This window comes from Microcaecilia unicolor, chromosome 1 (genome assembly GCF_901765095.1).
Source record: "Microcaecilia unicolor chromosome 1, aMicUni1.1, whole genome shotgun sequence".
Classification (NCBI taxonomy): domain Eukaryota; kingdom Metazoa; phylum Chordata; class Amphibia; order Gymnophiona; family Siphonopidae; genus Microcaecilia; species Microcaecilia unicolor.
This window is the reverse complement of record NC_044031.1, coordinates 687,796,856-687,816,263: the sequence shown is the minus strand read 5'-3', so window position 1 is coordinate 687,816,263 and position 19,408 is coordinate 687,796,856. Positions and strand designations below refer to the sequence as shown.

General features: G+C 43.3%; 2 protein-coding genes across 3 annotated transcripts in view; one reads left to right on the top strand and one right to left on the bottom strand.

The window, feature by feature from the left end:
• Window positions 1-1,108: 1,108 nt before the first annotated feature.
• Window positions 1,109-19,408, top strand: part of FBXL22 (F-box and leucine rich repeat protein 22) — a 38,494-nt gene continuing 20,194 nt past the window's right edge. The window contains exons 1-2 of one of the 2 annotated variants that reach the window (XR_003940038.1): window positions 1,109-1,505; window positions 10,391-11,062. Coding sequence is in view for 1 of the 2 variants with exons in the window: in XM_030188203.1 (XP_030044063.1) it covers window positions 1,171-1,505; window positions 10,391-10,718 (663 nt within the window). In the remaining variant the exon portion in view is untranslated. Of the gene's footprint in view, window positions 1,506-10,390; window positions 11,821-19,408 lie in introns of those variants that run through there. The other variant, XM_030188203.1, reaches the window with a different exon arrangement.
• HERC1 (HECT and RLD domain containing E3 ubiquitin protein ligase family member 1) overlaps window positions 15,408-19,408 on the bottom strand; it is a 736,289-nt gene continuing 732,288 nt past the window's right edge. The window contains exon 79 of the mRNA XM_030188195.1: window positions 15,408-16,047. Coding sequence (XP_030044055.1) covers window positions 15,862-16,047 — 186 coding nt within the window. The 3' untranslated portion in view covers window positions 15,408-15,861. The remainder of the gene's footprint in view (window positions 16,048-19,408) is intronic.

The following is a 19,408-nucleotide window of genomic DNA, read 5'->3' as shown; positions in this document are numbered from 1 at the left end:
TTACCAGGCGCATGCATACAAGAGCTGAGCTTACCATGGAACTCTCTAGCACATGCAGCAAGCACAATCCTCCTGCCAAACTCCCTAATGCTCAACACTATGAGTGTGCTTATATTTGCATCTCATTAGCGAAGAGCATTAGGACCTTGTTCTGGCTGAAGATGCCTTGAAGACTTCCTTCCTCCTGTTGCCTGTCAGGCTGTGCATTTGTTTCCCTGTTAATTTGAGCCTGTAATGCAAGAGCTATTAAAGGCCAGCCATAGTTAGGAATGGGTTGGTAGAGCAGTAACTCCTACCAGCTGTGGAGGGGCTGCCAGAGTGCTAGTAACCTTCAGGAGCTGTGCTTGAGCCTTTGCTACAGGCTGACATGAGCATGAGACTATAGAGATAGCAGATGAGGAGGAATGGCTAAGAAAGCACAAGCAAAAGCTTATGAACCACCCATGAACAGATGCCTTCTGCCACTGTGCAGCTCTCAGTGACTGTGGTGTTTTGGCTTTGTCTGTGGTTTGTTTTTTTTTTGTCATTTGCTTGCTGAAAGTGAATTACATTCATTTTCCTGTCACAGAAGGCTCATGGTTTATTACAAATTCTGGTATAGTGCCTTCATAAAAACAACAGATCATTTTACAAATGAGCAAAGAAAAAGTTTTCTCTCCTGGCTCTGCGTTGGGGGGAGGTTATTGGGGGTAATGTTTGGAAGCAATGCTTTTCTTTTGAATGGGCCTCTCCTCTCCCCCCCCCTCCCTTACTCAGACCATAATCTTTAAAAAGTGTGTTCCTTAATTGTATTTTGAAAACTTATTTGGCTTGCTCTGCAGATTACTTGAACTAGTCTGTTTAGCCCAAAAGAAAAAGCCCACTTTCTTTACATGAGGCTACACTGAAAGAAGAAATCCCTTTTATGGAAATATTTCAATAGACAAGTTACTTCATTTCTCCAAATCTTTTCATCCCCCTCGGCCATTAACAGAGTAAAAATGGGAGGAGCTTTAACTGCTGCTTCTTTCCATTTTTAACTGCTGCACCAGTTGTACAAAAATACACACCATTCTTCAACCATATATGTGCAACCCTTGAGTGCTGATTGCAAGGCAGGGCAAGAAACCAGAGTAGACTGTAGTACAGCACTTGCCCTTTGTTAACAATCCTCTCTCGTCTTTGGTGACAATGCACATAACACAGTTAAACCAAGAATGTCTCTTGCATTTGTTTTCTTTTCTGGACAAAGACAGCAGAAAGAATTTAGCAAAAACTTGTCGCAGGTTGCAGGAAGTGTTCCTGGATCCTGCACTGTGGCCTTTGCTAACCTTTAATTCTCCAGCAGAAGTGACAAAACAGAATTTCATCCTGGGACCAGCTTTAAAATGCTTGTCTATTTGTTGGCATTCCTCCAGGGTCAAGGTATGCAATATTGAGGACTGGATGAAAAATGCATTCCAGAAAAACATCTGCAGCAAACATGAAAACATTGTCAATGATTTCTTAGTGCACGTTTGTAGCAGGTACGTTGCAGTTTGATGGAGTGTGTACTGGTTTGGGGTTTCTTGTAAATTCAGGGTGCTGTTATTGTACTTTCTGAACCTTAACAGTTTGGATCATTTAGAGAAGTTGATTCCTATGTCTAGTAGTGCATTACTGCTATGAATAAAGACTGCAAGACTTCTGCTGCTCTCGGACACATGATCCTTCCTCTGTAAATTGCAGATCATACTGCAGCACTACAGCTTTTCAATACAAATTCTAGTTCATGTAGCTAAACTGGAGTGGCCTAGTGGTTAGGGTGGTGGACTTTAGTCCTGGGGAACTGAGTTTGATTCCGGGCACAGGCAGCTCCTTGTGACTCTGGGCAAGTCACTTAACCCTCCATTGCCCCATGTAAGCTGCAGTGAGCCTGCCATGAGTGGGAAAGCGTGGGGTACAAATGTAACAAAAATAAAATAAACTAGAATTTGGGAGGAGTTGAACATTTTCTTCAACACATAAATGTAATTGAATCAGGCAGAAGTTGAAGAGAGTCTGCTTTATATTCTTACGAAGTCATAGTGGAGATGGTCAGTCAGTGTTACAAATTAACTGCAGGGGTAGATAATACACCAGATATGTTAAAATAGACCTGCTTGAGCTGCAGTTTTAAGGACAATATTACTTTGTGGAGTTAATCGTGCACGTGACTTGATAGTGTTTGTATTAACAATATGTACATTACTACAGCAGCTACAAACCTATGTATAACTGTAGAAGGTTCACAGCAGGAATGAGATTTTTGTTGTTATTTGAAAGTGGGATTTTTAAACCCCCTTTGACTCCCGCCCATGTTTTTATAAATCCCTGCCTCCATGATGTTTGTACATCTACTTTGCGTGATGCAATCCACAAGCTCATGTGGATTTGACAGCAGTATATAGTATTCAGCCATGCAGCAAGTGTGATGCAGGTATGAAAAATCAATCAAAACTCAAAGAGAGTCCCAAATTATATACAGTGTATGTGTAGTGGGAGTATAACAAATGTATACAAAAAAAACATAACCCAACGCTAGCAATAATATTTTGATGGTCAATGCTTAGGGATACAGTATCTAGCCAGAGAAGAGCCTTGTTTCACACAAGGGCCATAGCCTTGTGGTTCGCCAAACTCATCATTGGCTAAACTTTATATGTTTATAAGAATATAAACCACATGAAACAAAAAAAATTTTTTTTGTAAGAATATAAACTACATGAAGTCAAGGCAGTGATGAGTTTGGTGAATCACAAGGCTGTCTCTGGACCTTGTGTGACACAAATCGCTGCCGAGGCTATTCTGTGGGGTATAAAAAAATCAAAGCATCTCAAATATGAAAAAAAAATAAAATTGACTTCATTTATTAGGGTGATGGCCGTGGGTAAAAATGCCTCTCAAAATGCAGGGTGAAGTAGTCAAGCAATAAAGAGAAGCACTTCCTCCACAAACTTAGACAAGAGCTTACCCAATTAGTCATAATTAAATATGGTCCACACTCATTGGTTTCATATTTTTTTATGGGACACTTTTTCCTTGCAAGTTTATTTTTTGAAGCATGTTATACTGCCACTCACAATTATCATGGTGGTGTAGAGTGCCAAAATTTGAGCAGAATATTATGGTAACAAAAATGGACTATTCAAAACAGACACACTAACCCCAAAAGGCAGGGGAATGCATAGCACAATATCTACTATAATAAAAAGCACCTCCAACATTCTGAAGCTGACTGCGTGGCTTCACTCAAGGGTTCGTGGGTTCGTAACGGTGTAGACATCTCTCTCGTCTAAACGTGATGACATTGAAGGAGGGTAATCAGATGCCAGGAGTCAAAGAAACCCTTCAGTGAAGCCACGAAGTCAGCTTCAGAACGTTGCAGGTGCTTTTTATTATAGTAGAGATGTGTTTAAAGTTTGGCAAAGGTATGAGGAACTTATCGCTGGGTGGCTAGAGGGGGGGCACGGGAGAGCGCAGAATCACTGGGTGGCTGAAGGGGGGGGCTGGGGACAGAGCAGAATCACTGGGTGCCTGGAGGGGGGGTCAGGGGAGAGAGCAGAATCGCTGGGAGGATGGAGGGGGGCAGGGGAGAGAGGAGAATCGCTGCATGGCTCGAGGGGGGTCAGGGGATACAGGAGAATCGTAGGGTGGCTGGAGGGGGGCAAGGGACACAGGACAATCGCTGGGTGGCTGGAGGGGGGCAGGGGAGAGAGCAGAATCGCTGGGTGGCTGGAGGGGAGGGCCAGGGGAGAGAGGAGAATCGCTGGGTGGCTGGAGGGGGGCAGGGGAGAGAGGACAATCACACACACTCTCTCTCTCTCACAGGCACACTCGCACCCAGTCTCACTGTCTGTCACACACACACACACTCGCACGGTGCTGCCAACCACGCAGAGGGGGGGAGAGGCAGGGAGTCCTGAGACCAAAGGGGGGAGGGGAGGGGGTCCTCAGACCTCAGAGGGGGGAGGGGATCCTGAGACCACAGGGGGAGGGGATCCTCAGAGGGGGGGGGGAGGGAGTCCTGAGACCACAGAGGGAGGAGCGAGGTATCTCTGTCACACACACACACACACTCTCATAGTCAGTGTCTTTCTCTACGTCTCACACTGTATCACATTCACTCTCTATGTGTCACAAGTCGGTCTCATACACACTCTCGGTCTCACACTCGCTCTTGGTCTCACAGAGAGTCTGTGTATCTCACACATACTCTCTCACACTCTGTCTCACACACGCTCTCTCTCTCACACACACAGTGTATCTGTGTGAAACACACTCTCTCACACTGTGTCTCACATACGCACTTGCACACACTCTCATTCTCACACACACAGTCTCACAGACACACTCGCATCCACTGTCACACACACACACTCGCACATTCACTCTCTCTCTCACACACACACTCTCTCAAACATACACACTCCCAGGAAAACCTTGCTAGCGCCCGTTTCATTTGTGTCAGAAACAGGCCTTATTTACTAGTCTAATATTTTATTTATTTATTTTATTTTTGTTACATTTGTACCCCGCGCTTTCCCACTCATGGCAGGCTCAATGCGGCTTACATGGGGCAATGGAGGGTTAAGTGACTTGCCCAGAGTCACAAGGAACTGCCTGTGCCTGAAGTGGGAATTGAACTCAGTTCCTCAGTTCCTAAGGAAAGGATCCTCAGGAGCTTAACCGAGATTGGATAGCAGAGCCGGTAGTGGGAGGCGGGGCTGGAGGTTGGGAGGTGGGGATAGTGCGGGGCAGACTTATACGGTCTGTGCCAGAGCCGGTGGTGGGAGGCGGGGATAGTGCTGGGCAGACTTATACGGTCTGTGCCAGAGCCGGTGGTTGGGAGGCGGGGCTAGTGCTGGGCAGACTTATACGGTCTGTGCCCTGAAGAGCACAGGTACAAATCAAAGTAGGGTATACACAAAAGTATCACACATGAGTTGTCTTGTTGGGCAGACTGGATGGACCGTACAGGTCTTTTTCTGCCGTCATCTACTATGTTACTATGTTACTCAGTTCCCCAGGACCAAAGTCCACCACCCTAACCACTAGGCCACTAATAATTCACACCTCCAACGTTCTGAAGCTGACTCCATGGCAGCGTGGCAGTGAAGCCGTGTAGTGTTCATAGGGTTCGTAATCGCCCCACCCTCGAGGGAACTCTTTATAGTTGCCAGGCCCCGCGCTTCCCTCCCTCTCTGCCCTCTGGCAGCCCCTCGCCTTCCTAAGTGCTGGCTGTATTTTAAAAATTCTTACCTTGGGGTGCGGCATCCACAGTGAAGGCGAGCGGTGCTTCAGACTGCCTTCGCATGTGTCTCAGCTCTGCCTCTGGTCCCGCCCTTCCGGAAACAGGAAATGAGGGTGGGACCAGAGGCAGAGCTGAGACACATGCGAAGGCAGTCTGAAGCGCCGCTCGCCTTCACTGTGGATGCCGCACCCCAAGGTAAGAATTTTTAAAATACAGCCAGCACTTAGGAAGGCGAGGGGCTGCCGGAGGACAGGTCGTGCTTGGAGGGCAGAGAGAGGGAGGGAGGGAGGGAGGGAGAGGGCAGAGAGGAAGGGAGGGAGGGGGCAGACGTCCTGCAAGTCAAAGGGGAGGGGCCAGGCCTGGAACTTGAAGGGGAGGGGGGTCCTGGAACTCAGGGAGGGAGGGAGGTGTGGAGTTGAGGAACTCGAATGAGAATGGGGGTCCTAGAACTCAAAGGGGACGGGGTCCTGGAACTCAAAGGGGAGGGGGGCCTGGAACTCGGAGGGCACACAGATAGGGAGGGGGCCTGAAACTCAGAGGGGAGAGAGATGGAGGGAAGGGGGCCCTGGATATGGGTGGATGGAGGAGAGGCCAGGGGAGAATGCAGAGTTGATGCACATGTAGGGGGGGAGGGCAAGGGACAAAGGAGAATTGCTGCACCACGATGGATGGAGGGGGCAGGGGAGAGATGCTGCACATGGATGGATGAGGGGGGCAGGGCACAGAGGACGTTTGCTGCATATGGATAAATGCAGGGGAGAGAGCATAATTGGTGTACACAGGACACACACCATCCTCTCTCACTCACACAGACACACACATTCTCTCTCTCAATCACACACACTCTTTCTCTCTCACACATACTCACTCTCTCTCACACATACTCTCTCCTAACAGTTCCCTTAAAAACGTAATTGTCATTAGAGGCCAACCTTGCTAGCGCCCGTTTCATTTCTTTCTGAAACGGGCCTTTTTTACTAGTATAACCATAATAAACAAATAAGGGTACACATAAGGTCTGAACAGGTAAAAGCCCTCTTGAACTCTGTACTTCCAAAAACTCTAGATAAGAACCAAACTTTCAAAGCTGCTTTAAACCAACTAATAGAGAGATTCAGGTGGTTCCAGATATCAAAAAGTGGAGGACCTAGATGAATCCAACTCAATATCTGAGAGGAGGCACAACCAATAAATTAGTGTTAGAAGTATGAAGGGTACAGGTGGGATAAGGGACAAGTAAGGAAGAAAGATACATAGGTTGACCTGTAAAAAATGATTTATGAGTAATTCTAATTTTTCTGGCCTAATGCCCATGTAAAGCCTGGGCCCAAATGCAACCACATTAAGTTTAAGAAATAGTCATCAGATTACTATAATCAAACTGTTGCCTTTATTAGTGGCCTAACCAATCATTCTCTAAATTGGTGAGAGCCCATACAGCATGAATGAGATATTAAATGGTCAGGGATATGTGAAAAAACAAATAGCAGCTGCCCTTTGTAAGTAAATCAGATGAAGTCTCATGGTGGTTGTAATGTCACTTCCCCACAGGATCAATTTGCACTCCTATAATCCATCCGGTCTATAGTAACTGAAATGGGTTTTTTGAATCTATAGGAAAAAATTACATCTAGTTTTGTAGCATCTAAAATGCAATATCTTTATATAAAAAGATGAATTATGCAATACTAATTTTAAAAGCTATAACTGTGTATGTGCTTCTTTTAAATTGTTTTACTGACAGGCACAGCTGCTGTGTGCCCTATGCTTAGTAATGCTGTTAGCTCTGTCAGTTCAAATATTTAACACACGAGTCCAGTGGCTGCTAGAAAAGGGGAGAGTAGCAATTAAAAAAGAAATCACTCACTTTTTAGTGCAGTCTGAGATAACATAGACCTCAGTTTAAATAACTGAACTACAAACTAATGGCTTGGTACACTGACAGAATCAGAAGTGGGTGGGTATTTATTCTAGCATGGCCAGCTAACTCTTGTACAGCTTCAGTTTAAAGTGATGTAGAGACTACAGGTCTATCCTTCACAATGGGCTTATTGCATAAGTAACAGTTGTTAATTAAATCATTTTTCTGAGAGCTAATCAGTGTGACAGACACATTAATAGCTAATAAAGAATTGGAGAGACCATTTTTAAGTCGAGAGAAAAATGTGGTATAGTCTTCCATAGACTGCAACTCAAATGTATTTTTGAATTTAGAGCATCTGCATTAGGTTTGGAAGCACAACAGGTAAATACTAAAGGACATTCATACACACATTTGACCATGGATCATCAATACTGTTCAATATCCAAAAACTTATGTTCTAGAAGTTTGTATATGATACTAAAGAAAGTGAAATATCCCAAGAAAAGGCCTCCTTGTTCAGTGCTGCCCCCTAGAGTTTATTTTAGCATAGTGTGCCTGTCTGAACTGGAAAGCCTTCACACACCAACATACCAATTCTTTTCTTTAAACCACTATACAAAGTTATAAATGGTGAACATGTATCACATTTTACAATCTTTGCTTGATGAACAACCCACTATGACTAGTATTAATTAAGAAATAAAGGTATTGTGCTTACTTTTAAATCTTATCACCGTGCTTTGATTTAGTGTGAACATATGCCAACACTTGTATTTGATAGTCAAGGAAACAATTGTATGATATTCACTATGGTGAGAGTAATTTTGGCTTTTTTTCCACTGGAAAATATATAACAATTAAAGGCCCAATATTCAGTGGCACAAATAGGAGCAGCTCCTACCCAGATAAGTGTCGCTTACTGGGGCCGTACTCTGATTTTTAGGGGCAGTATCTGTATAATACCACAGAAAATCTCCATCAACTGCCCGGGCACTATTTGGGAAGTGCTAGTGTGGTCTGGGGATGAAGCCAAGGCAGAGTTGGAGTTAACTGGGTACTCTTGGAAGTTAGGACAGGAAACTAGTGGTGTTGAGTATGAACAGTCTCCATATAACTTCCAGCACTGAGTCTATATTTACCTGGATATTCAGTCAATATGCAGGTAGCAGCTGATGTCAAACAGCTGGGTATAGCTTTAAATACTGCGGCCAGCATTTAAACTGAATGCTAACTACAGTGTTTAAACAGCAGGGGTGGGGGTAAGAGTTCTACTCCAAAGTGTTCTGCTCTTGGAGTTGGTTATGCTGGGGAACACTAGCAAAAGAAATAGGAATATGAACTAGCACATGTATATTCCTTCCTATGCTAGGCCTGCTACTAAGGCCTACGCCTGACATTGCTCTGTTTGGTTCTCACGTTAGCCTAAGAACTCAGCATCTTTGTAACAATCAGTGCTTTCTCAGGAGCTGAGAACAGACACCTCAAAGATGCACATTTGGCTGGAGCTGAGTATGCCTTTCATATGTGGATATAACCTTGGGGACGCGCTGAGAGACTGAGGATACAGTGAGCCTAATGTTTCAGTCTTGGGGTGAGAGGACACAAGGGTATTGTTATAGTAACAGAGTGGACACCCGGGAGGGAGTGGAAAACATGAAAAAGGATCTGAGGAAGCTAGAGGAATGGTCTAAGGTTTGGCAATTAAAATTCAATGCGAAGAAATGCAAAGTGATGCACTTAGGGAATAGAAATCCTCGGGAGATGTATGTGTTAGGCAGGGAGAATCTGATAGGTACGGACGGGGAGAGGGTTCTTGGGGTGATAGTATCTGAGGATCTGAAGGCGACGAAACAGTGTGACAAGGCGGTGGCCGTAGCTAGAAGGTTGTTAGGCTGTATAGAGAGAGGTGTGACCAGTAGAAGAAAGGAGGTGTTGATGCCCCTGTATAAGTCGTTGGTGAGGCCCCACCTAGAGTACTGTGTTCAGTTTTGGAGGCCGTACCTTGCGAAGGATGTAAAAAGAATTGAAGCGGTGCAAAGAAAAGCTACGAGAATGGTAAGGGATTTGCGTTACAAGACGTATGAGGAGAGACTTGATGACCTGAACATGTATACTCTGGAAGAAAGGAGAAACAGGGGTGATATGATACAGACGTTCAAATATTTGAAAAGTATTAATCTGCAAATGAACCTTTTCCGGAGGTGCGAAGGCGGTAGAACGAGAGGACATGAAATGAGATTGAAGGGGGGCAGACTCAAGAAAAATGTCAGGAAGTATTTTTTCACGGAGAGAGTAGTGGATGCTTGGAATGCCCTCCCGCGGGAGGTGGTGGAAATGAAAACGGTAACAGAATTCAAACACGCGTGGGATAAACATAAAGGAATCCTGTTCAGAAGGAATGGATCCTAAGGAGCTTAGCTGAGATTGGGTGGCAGAGCCAGTGGCGGGAGGCGGGGATAGTGCTGGGCAGACTTATACGGTCTGTGCTAGAGCCCGTGGTGGGAGGCGGGGCTGGTGGTTGGAAGGCGGGGATAGTGCTGGGCAGACTTCTATGGTCTGTGCCCTGAAGAGGACAGGTACAAATCAAAGTAGGGTATACACAAAAAGTAGCACATATGAGTTTATCTTGTTGGGCAGACTGGATGGACCGTGCAAGTCTTTTTCTGCCGTCATTTACTATGTTACTATGTATTTTTTACTCTGTGACTACAGACACGCAGAACTGATAGCTAATTAGCCAATGGCCACTGAGTGTTCATGTGAACACACATCAGGAGAGATTGGTATAATACAGGAAAATCCATATATGGCACAGTCTAGTTTCTGATTTCTAGTTTGGGAGAAATCACATGATTTGGGAGAAACGAAACTTACAAAGGCTATATATGTGATGTCTGGGACAGTGTTAGCTGAGCAGTCTTTGTTATTCAGGATTTGCATATTGCTTTGCTGTCTGACAACCTGCTCCAGAGAGAACAATCATTTTGTATATTGGCTTAGTGAGATACCAATAAAGATGTTTACTGGTTGCACCTATATCTAAGTCTGGTTGTCTCTCTTATTTTTTCAGCCCACGAGGCTGAAGTGTTCCCCCCTCCCAAGGGACGGAAGGGAATACATACACAATTGTGGGCCAAAGTAGTTTTTACACAATGGCCAACCTTTGTTATTTAAAAAAAAAAAAAAAAGCCATTGACTAGGATCTAAACTGGGTAAAAGTACAGTAGGCTAATGTTTTAACACTGCATAAAAACTACATATATTGTATTTTTCAGGTGTCCAAATCTACAGTCTCTGACACTTTCAGGATGTGGTCATGTCACAGATGACCTCCTCGCCTTAATTCTTATAAGTTGCACAAAACTCCACACTCTTAAGCTTGAAAACTGTGTTCAGATAACTGACAAAACTCTGGACACTGTGACTGTTCATGGCTGCGCTTTAAAGACTCTCCATGTGGATTTCTGTCGGAATATAAGCCAAAAAGGTCTGCAGAAAGTACAGAAAAAATGCGCCTCTATAGATCTAAAGGCTGATCGAAGTGCTGACATGATTCCTGATAGCAAACCAGAAGTAAAGTTGAGAAAACTTTTACAATCCTAAGGGGAAGGAGAGGAATGTTCCATTACAAATCTACTACCACACATCAACTGACTTGTCTTTTAAATCAGATAAAGATAACCTTGATGCTACGTAACTAGGGAGCCAGAGTATTCAGCTGGAAAGTAAAGTGAACTATCCTTCACTTTTCCTGAATTCTTAGGAAGTGGGTAAGTGGAGGAGCAGATGGATTTGGAAAATATAAAACTGCACTCCCACTGAATGTCCCATGTACTCACATACATCCACCAGAGTTGATGGAGGACTTCTTAGATTGTAAGTCTGCTTGGGCAGGAAAATAACTTTTGTACCTGAACTGAACTCACCTTGAGCTCAGATGTGAAAAGGTGAGTAATGAATTTAAAATCCAAATCACTCTACAAATGAAGATGGGGCCATCAGTTTAAATAAATAAATGTTTTAAAAAGGCAGGTACAATACAATACAAAAATACAAGACAACTACCGCTTGATTCATATGCATCTGCAACTACCGCTTGGTTCATATATGCAGCCAGGCACATCCTGGGGCATTACAAATATCACTCTACAATTTAGTTAAACTTAATAGAAACTTTTTAAAAAGCCTTTAAAAACCTTTGAAATAATACATAACTCCTTAATATCTGAAACTGATAAGGAATACAATTACACTGTTGTGCTGCTAGATAAGCAAATCCTATTGAAAAAAAATGTTTAATCATAAACCCCTTGGACTGGGAAATTGTAACTTAAATGAATTTCATAACAACTCTGGTCTTTGTTCTACCTAATAATCCTATCAAAATACCATATACTGAGGTGGTTGCCCATAAACTATATTAAAAAAACAAAATGCACAGTTTAAAATATAATTGAGCTTCCACTGGTAACAAGTGCAAGCTAATTAACAGAGATATCACTCTATCCCAAATTTGAGTAGAGCACACCAGATATGCCGCCACATTTTGTAAGGTCTGTAATTTCTTCAGCAGAGTCTTTGAACAGCCCACGTAGACTAGGGGACTCATTTTCAAAGAACTTAGACTCACAAAGTTCCATTGATTACTATGGAGTTAATTTTCAAAGCATTTAAGAACACAAGAGTAGCCATACTGGGTCAGACCAAACAGTGGCCAAGCCAGGTCACAAGTACTTGGCAGAAACCCAAATCGTGGCAACACTCCAAATCCCAGGGCAAGCAGTTGCTTCCCATGTCTGCCTCAATAGCAGACTATGGACTTTTCCTCTAGGAATCTGTCCAAACCTTTTTAAAAACCAGATATGCTAACCGTAGTTACCACATCCTCCAGCAAAAAGTTCCAGAGCTTAACTATTCATTGAGTAAAGAAATATTTCCTCCTATTTGTTTTAAAAGTACTTCCATGTAACTTCCTCAAGTGTCCCCTAGTCTTTGTACTTTTGGAATGAGTAAAAAAAATCGATTTACTTCTACTTGTTCTACACTACTCAGGATTTTGTAGATCTCAATCATATCTCCCCTTATTAGTCTCTTTTCCAAGCTGAACCCTAACCTCCTTAGCCTTTCCTCATACGAGAGGAGTTCCATCCCCTTTATCCAGTGGTGTGCTGGAAAAATTTTAACAACAGGCTCTCTCTCCGGGCATAGCCAACCGTACAATTTGGGGGGGGGGGGGGTGCTGAGGTGGATTTGGGGGGGGGGGCAACACATTCCTTACTCCTCCTCCCCCATGCGGGCATGGTTGGCATACCTTTGCTGGCAGGGATGCAGACTATCTCTTTTGATCTAGGCACAGGAAAAAAGAAAAGATTTAAAATGCTCCCAGTTTTCAGTCTAATTCATGTTTAATGTGGGATAATATAAATGTCATAAATAACTTAAAATAGGTAAATAAATAGATAGAAACTCTGGATGTTGAGCACCTGATTCTCATAACATGATGCCTGTTTTAGTGACCCTTTACCAGGAGAAAAAAAATCTCTGCACAAATACAACACATGTTAGTGTGTCCCTATAACCAGCTCCTCCTCCAAATGGCAAACTAGTTACGATTTATAACAAATTATTACTTTACCTATGAAAAGTTATTCCACTGTTATACCTCCTCTGTGTACATCTGTATGCTGCACAAGCTGGCATGTTTGAACATATAATTGAGATTAAATAAAAATGCTACCAACATTAAAGAACGACAACATGGGTGAAGCAGCTCAAAGGATTGTTTGTTTTGAATGTACAGGGATGGAAAACAGACAAACCTCTCTGGAATGAAGTTACTTGACTTCATCATGCACCTCCTGTTCTCAATCTAACCTTGAACCACAGTCCTGCACTCGCTGCTGCTGGCTTCCTTACTGCGGCGTCCTGAACAGAACCAGGAGCTGTGATCCTCACACTGGCGGAGGGCAAAACAAAACAAGAAAAAAAACAGAATGAAAATGTGCATGGGGTCATAGCCCTCCTCCCTCCCCTCAGGCTGTAACTTCCTGTTTTGGAGAGGGAGGAGGAAGGGAGCTGGCAGGGGCACAGGCAATGGTTTTTATCAGCTGTTTTTTTTTTTGTTTTGCCACTGCGGAGAGGAGGAGAACAACTAAGTGAGACTTCCAAGCCACAGGCAGCTGAAGTTGATGTTTTCAGGAAGGGACCCGAGCCACCCCAGCCCAAGTTTTAGGAGCCGGTTGTTATTGTTTAACAACCGGCTCCCAAAACTCTTTAAAAAATAACAAACGGCTCTGGCAACGCTCCAGCACACCACTGCCTTTATCATTACTATCCAACTTTGTAAGTCTAAGTGCTTTGAAAATATACCTCTATATTACAATAGTCCAACTGGGCTATTACAAGCCTCTGCACCAACTTCTGAAATCCTGCTCGCTCAAAGAATCCTCTAATTCTCCGTATCTTCCTTAAAAGTAAGAAAGTTCTCCTCACCACTAAATTCACTGCAGATCTGAAGACATAAGTAATGCCACACTGGGAAAAGACCAGCATCCTATCCACGACAGCGGCCAATCCAGGCCAAGGGCACCTGGCAAGCTTCCCAAACTTGTAAATATAACCCCCAAGTTTTTAAAACTGGTTTCAAACAAACTCTGGGTTACTTAACCTTAAGATGTTATCATTCCAAATATTATTAACTGTCCCACCATCAAAAAATTTGTCTTCTCTCTGTTCAATTTCAAGTGATGTTCACTAATCCAATTCTCCAATTATCTAAAGTCAGATATCTTTTTTGCTGTCACATGTGCAGTTGACAATACAGGGAGAAGAACAGTAATATCTGTGTACAGGATGTAGGTTTTACCCTTTTATATCTTGAGTTGATTAAGGCTTAGTTCTACACATTTGCTATTTCTGTCTTGGCAGTACCTAGACTTTAACACAGATGTTCTGTCCCTGTCTGTCCTGTTACTTCAGTGGAGCTTCATCAGCTTAAACATAGGCACTGCTGGTTAATAGCCTAGGCCCTTGGTCTTCACATATGGTCCTCAAGGGCTGCCATTTGGTGAACTCCACTCTAATTCAAGATTAAGTCTTTTAGGATATACTGTATCTAAAAAGAATATCCAACGTTGTTCCTTATAATTAAGAGGGAAGAATTTAAGGGACATCTTGGTTGTGGTCCTTGCCAGTGGTATAAATTGACTATTAAAGGGTCCCAATGGATAATACCTAGATCCTCTAAATGGATCAATTTGAGATCTACCACCAATTGTGATAGTATCATCATTATTTATATAATTTTATGTCTTTGTGATTTATGTAGGCAGATCTAGACCTACTAAAATCAGACTAAATGAACATAAATCTCACATTAATACATCAGCCACAGGAGTCCCCTTAGTAGCCCATTGGTTGAAGAAAGGGCACACAACTGCAGATATATGATTGTGTTTGATTGATAAAGTAGTACTGGGCACAGAGGGTGGTTGTCCCAAAGATCTTCTTTATTATAAGGAACAACGTTGGATATTCTTTTTACATATGGTATATCCTAAGGGACTTAATCTTGAAAGACTGGCGTTCAATAATGTGAAACCATGCTCCCCATTGGCTCGTTCTTGCCATGTACCATTATTTAAATAAGGTTTCTGTTTGGAGCACCATTTTGAAGAGATAATGTGAAGGTGATACCAAACATAACAGGTGTTTTTTTTAGTTATAAAAGCAGTATAGATTTTATACTGTTAACAATGATATGTTGTTTCTTAGGACCGCATCCTGATGCAGCTAGTTGCAAAACATAGCCCATGTTGGTAGCGGGTTCCTATGTTGTTTCTTAGGACCGCATCCTGATGCAGCTAGTTGCAAAACATAGCCCATGTTGGTAGCGGGTTCCTTTGAGATTTAAAAATAAGTGCAAATTTTTATGGATTTAAAAAAATACATCTCAAATAAATTTTATAAATGATACAAAGAATACAAAATGATGTTTTGGAAATAAAATAGTTTTAAGCAATTCAAATCTATGATTTATATTAGACCAGTGAGGAGGCAGGCGAGTGGTCTGTTGGAAAGGAGTCACCACTGAGGTCCAGAGTTGGTGTTAATGCTGTGTTGGGTGCATAAAAAGTACTGATTAGACTGACCCCCACTAAATGAAAATATCATGGATGTATAAAGTGATTTACATAGGTAAACAACATTCTGTATATCAAAGGAGACCAGCCTGAGAGTAAAATGTATGATAATGAAGTCCTGCAAGTAACAAAAAGCAATGACACCACTTGCTTCATTCTTCAATTTGCTTTTATTTTTTCTGTATAAGGAACCCTGCACAGGCAATTCAAATTAAAACAAAATAAATATATGAATATTTATGTAAAACTGTTCTCTAACGAACAATTATACACAATGTACAACTTTATTTTCACTGGGAAGGTTCACCAATGTACCAGTCCCAACCAAAATGCACCAGAAGGCTCCATGCAAACTTATCAAAAGTGACAAAAAGTATGGAGAAAACTTACTAATAGCACTTTTTTGCATTTTTATTTTGCAACCACAAAAAAAATATAAACACCTAGTTTTTCTGTCACATTTAGAATAACTAAAATGTGGGTACTGCTTATAATGTATGTTTATGTTGCTAAAACACCTATGGTTAGCACAAAGTTATGTGAACACTGAATCTGACTTAGGGCACCATCTTGTAATAAAAGGAAGAGAATATTGTTCACAGAAATTAATAATCTGTGTCTGAGCCCTCTGCATTGTCCACATTGCGTGAGAGCATGTAATTGTCCATATCTATTGACCTGCAATTGTTGATTGCATAGCGCAAACGCTCTGCCATGATTGGCTGGCTGGAATAGGGTGGGAGCCTCAGTTGAAAGAAACAGGTTTGTGAGGTAGGCAAGCTGTCGTAAGGCTGTAGAGAAAGAGAAAATTACATGAGTACAACTGCAGAAGTCACAATTATTATAATTACTAGTAAAAAAAGGCCAGTTTCTCACACAAATGAAACGGGTGCTAGCAAGGTTATCATGTAATGGCGATTATGTTTTTAAGGGAACCGTTAAGAGAAATGTTCTGTCATGATAAGTAATAATTGGGAAGGGTGCATAATGAGTAGTATGCTCCAGGGGTATGAGATACGGATTGTTTTATCTATGTTTTTTTTTTGTTTTAATCTTTCTATTTTTGTGATTTTTATTTATAGTATTTTTCAAAAGATAAAGAGTACGCAGACTCCATCCATGTCCAGCATTTCTCCTCTTTTCCCTGCCCTCAATCCATGTCCAGCATTTCTCCTCTCTTCCCTCCCCGCCATCCATGTGCATCTTCTTCCTGATTTCCCTCCCCTCCATCCATCCATGCCCAGCAACTCTCCATTCTCCCCTGCCCTCTCCTCCATCCACCAATATCCAGCAAATTTCCTCTCTCCCCTGCCCCCTCCATTCATCTATCCATGTTCAGCAATTCTCTCTCCCCTGCCCTCCCCTCCATCCATTCATGTCCATGAATTCTCCATTCTCCCCTGCCCTCTCCTGCATCCACCAATATCCAGCAATTCTCCTCTCTCCCCTGCCCTCCCTCCATCCATCCATGTCCAGCAATTCTCCTCTCTCCTCTGCCCTCCTCTCCTGTCCAGCAATCTCTTCTCCCCCCCTGCCCTCCCCTCCAACGATCTCTTCTCCCCCTGCCCTCCTCTCCAATTCCAGTCATCTTTTCTCTCCCCCCTGTCCTCATATCCATGTCCAGGCGATTCTCCCTGCCCTCCCTCAGCTCCCTGACAGCCTCCTCTCCTCCCCCCCAACGTGTTAACCCTTTTACTTTCAGGCATGACGGCAGTGAAGAGGACAACACAGCTTCTCCATTCCCTCACACAGTGTCCCGCCCTCGCGAAAACAGGAAATGCATCGTCGCAGAAGGCAGGACACTGTGTGAGGGAAGGGAGAAGCTGGAGGCGAGCCTGCTGTGTTGTCCTCTTCACTGCTGTCGCTGCGCCTGAAAGTAAAAGGGTTAAACACACGCAAAGGGGGGGAGGGGAACGGAGAGGAGGGTTGTCGATCGGGGAGCTGAGGGCAGGAAGGAGCGGAGGGACCAGGCAGCCCTGCGTTTGGGGGGCAGCAGCAGCAGCAGCCAGGGGAAGGTCACGGTTGGGCTGGGGAGGCTAAGCCTCTTATACGGGGCGCCTATGACTGTCCTCCCACCCCATCCATGTCCATCAATTCTCCTCTGCCCTGCCCTTCCTCCCTCCCTCCCCTTGATGTCCCGCAATTCTCTCCTCCTAACATCATCTCACTTTCAGCATTCCTTTCCCCCTCATTGTTCCGCCCTCTGACGTCATTACGTTTTGACACGAGGGCGGGGCAATGAGTGGGAATAGATGTTATGAACCCAGGCATCCAGACGTAGAATGTTAAATTATTATATAGGATAACTGATGCTATGTCACTATAGCCACACTGAGCCCGCAAATAGGTGGGAAAATGTGGGATACAAATGCAATAAATAATAAAAAATATACACTGTCACTTCTTTCTGCAGATACTTTCAGATGGTTAATGTATATTTAAAGATGCAACATTTAGGATTAGTAAAGGATAACATTTAGGACCAGCAAGACTAAAGGATCTTAGTAATCCTGAGAGCTTTCATGGTCTTTTTTTTTTTTTTTTTTTGGGGGGGGGGGGGGGGGGGGGGGGAGGTGATCAAACCAGTATTTCCTTTCTACTGTCCATAGATTTGCTGTCTATAAAAACTATACACCCCCTTGAACACTGTCAACATTTTGTTGTAATAGCAAAAGAAAAAGCCCAACATTTGTTGTGTTAGTCCTTCAGATCTGCACGCATTCAAATGAGTTTGTTTTCACTAATAAACACATCATATTCCACCACTTTCAGAGTAGTAAAACGCTTTACTGTGGGATAAAGCATATGCCCCAAAATATAACTAATCAACAATTGGATAAGTCTCCACTCTGAGTCAATACTTCATGACAGCACCTCTGGCAGCAGACACAGCTGTGAATCTGCTGGGAAAGGTCTCTAACAACTCCACACACTTAAATTTGTCAGTATTAGACCATTCTTTACAGTGTTGTTCAAGCTCTATCAAATTCCTTTTGGAGTGCCTATGGTCAGCAATCTAAGTTGTGCCACAGATTTCAATTGGACTGAAGTTAGGGTTCTGATGGGCCATTCAAGGATATTTAGCTTTTTGTTCCTTAGCTGCTTCACTGTAGCATTTGCTACTTGCTTCGGGTTGTCATGCTGAAAAATAAAATTCCACCCTGGTTTTTATTCAGTTTCATTTCATAAGACCACATAATCTTTTTCAACATTGCTACTGTATCTGTCCAGTGTTCTTTAGCATACTTCAAATGGGATTCAAGGTGAGCCCTCGAGTTCTGGCTTTTCCTTGCCACCATAGAGACTGGATTTGTGGAATGGTTGAGATATTGTTCTCTGGAGACAAGCAGGGGAGATGCAGGCACACTTGCTTGTGAAGTCCTCAGTCTGATCCCGTGTGCCAGTGCTCTCCATTAGCTAGAGTAAGCTTTTAGCTTACTGAGCATATGCGGTGATTCTTGCATCCGAGGTGCTCCTCCCCTTATCCTCAGTTTTTTCTTCAACCACTCCTGTACGGTCAAAGCTTTCCCACTCTCTCCACAAACACATACAAATTTCTTCAGAAGGTCTCCATTGCAATCACCACTCTTGGTACTGGTGCATGAAGCTCATCGTCAGAGGGAGAATTCAGCCGCCAGTCAGTTGCAAAGGCCTGGTTCGATGAGGGCATGGACCTCCCGTCTGGACTAGATCTACTGCCGCCTCAAGTCACCACACAGCTCATGGAGTATCCCTACCCTAAATTCTTCAGAAGGTCTCCACCAGGCTAAGGATTTTCATGCTATCCTATAATCCTGTCAAGCGCAGAAGTCATTGTGCTCCAGGTCAATCAGGTGCTTCAGCTCTCTGATTGGCAGAAGCCTCAGTCCATCTCTACAGCCTCAAAGCGGCTTGAACTCAAATACACGGTCTAATAGGCACCCGGTCACAATCTCCAGCATCTGCTTCATCATTCAATGGCCTCTAAAATCATCATTCACCAACTCCAGATCTTTCACTTTCAGCACTCTATCACTGAACAACTAGACGGTGCTCTCCTGGATAACTTTGCCCAGCTCCAGGTCAATCTTCAGAAATCTACCTACCACCTTATTAAAACCAATTATGAGGTTTATGATACTGTGTCAAGGATGGCGGCTGTTGCCACTGCCA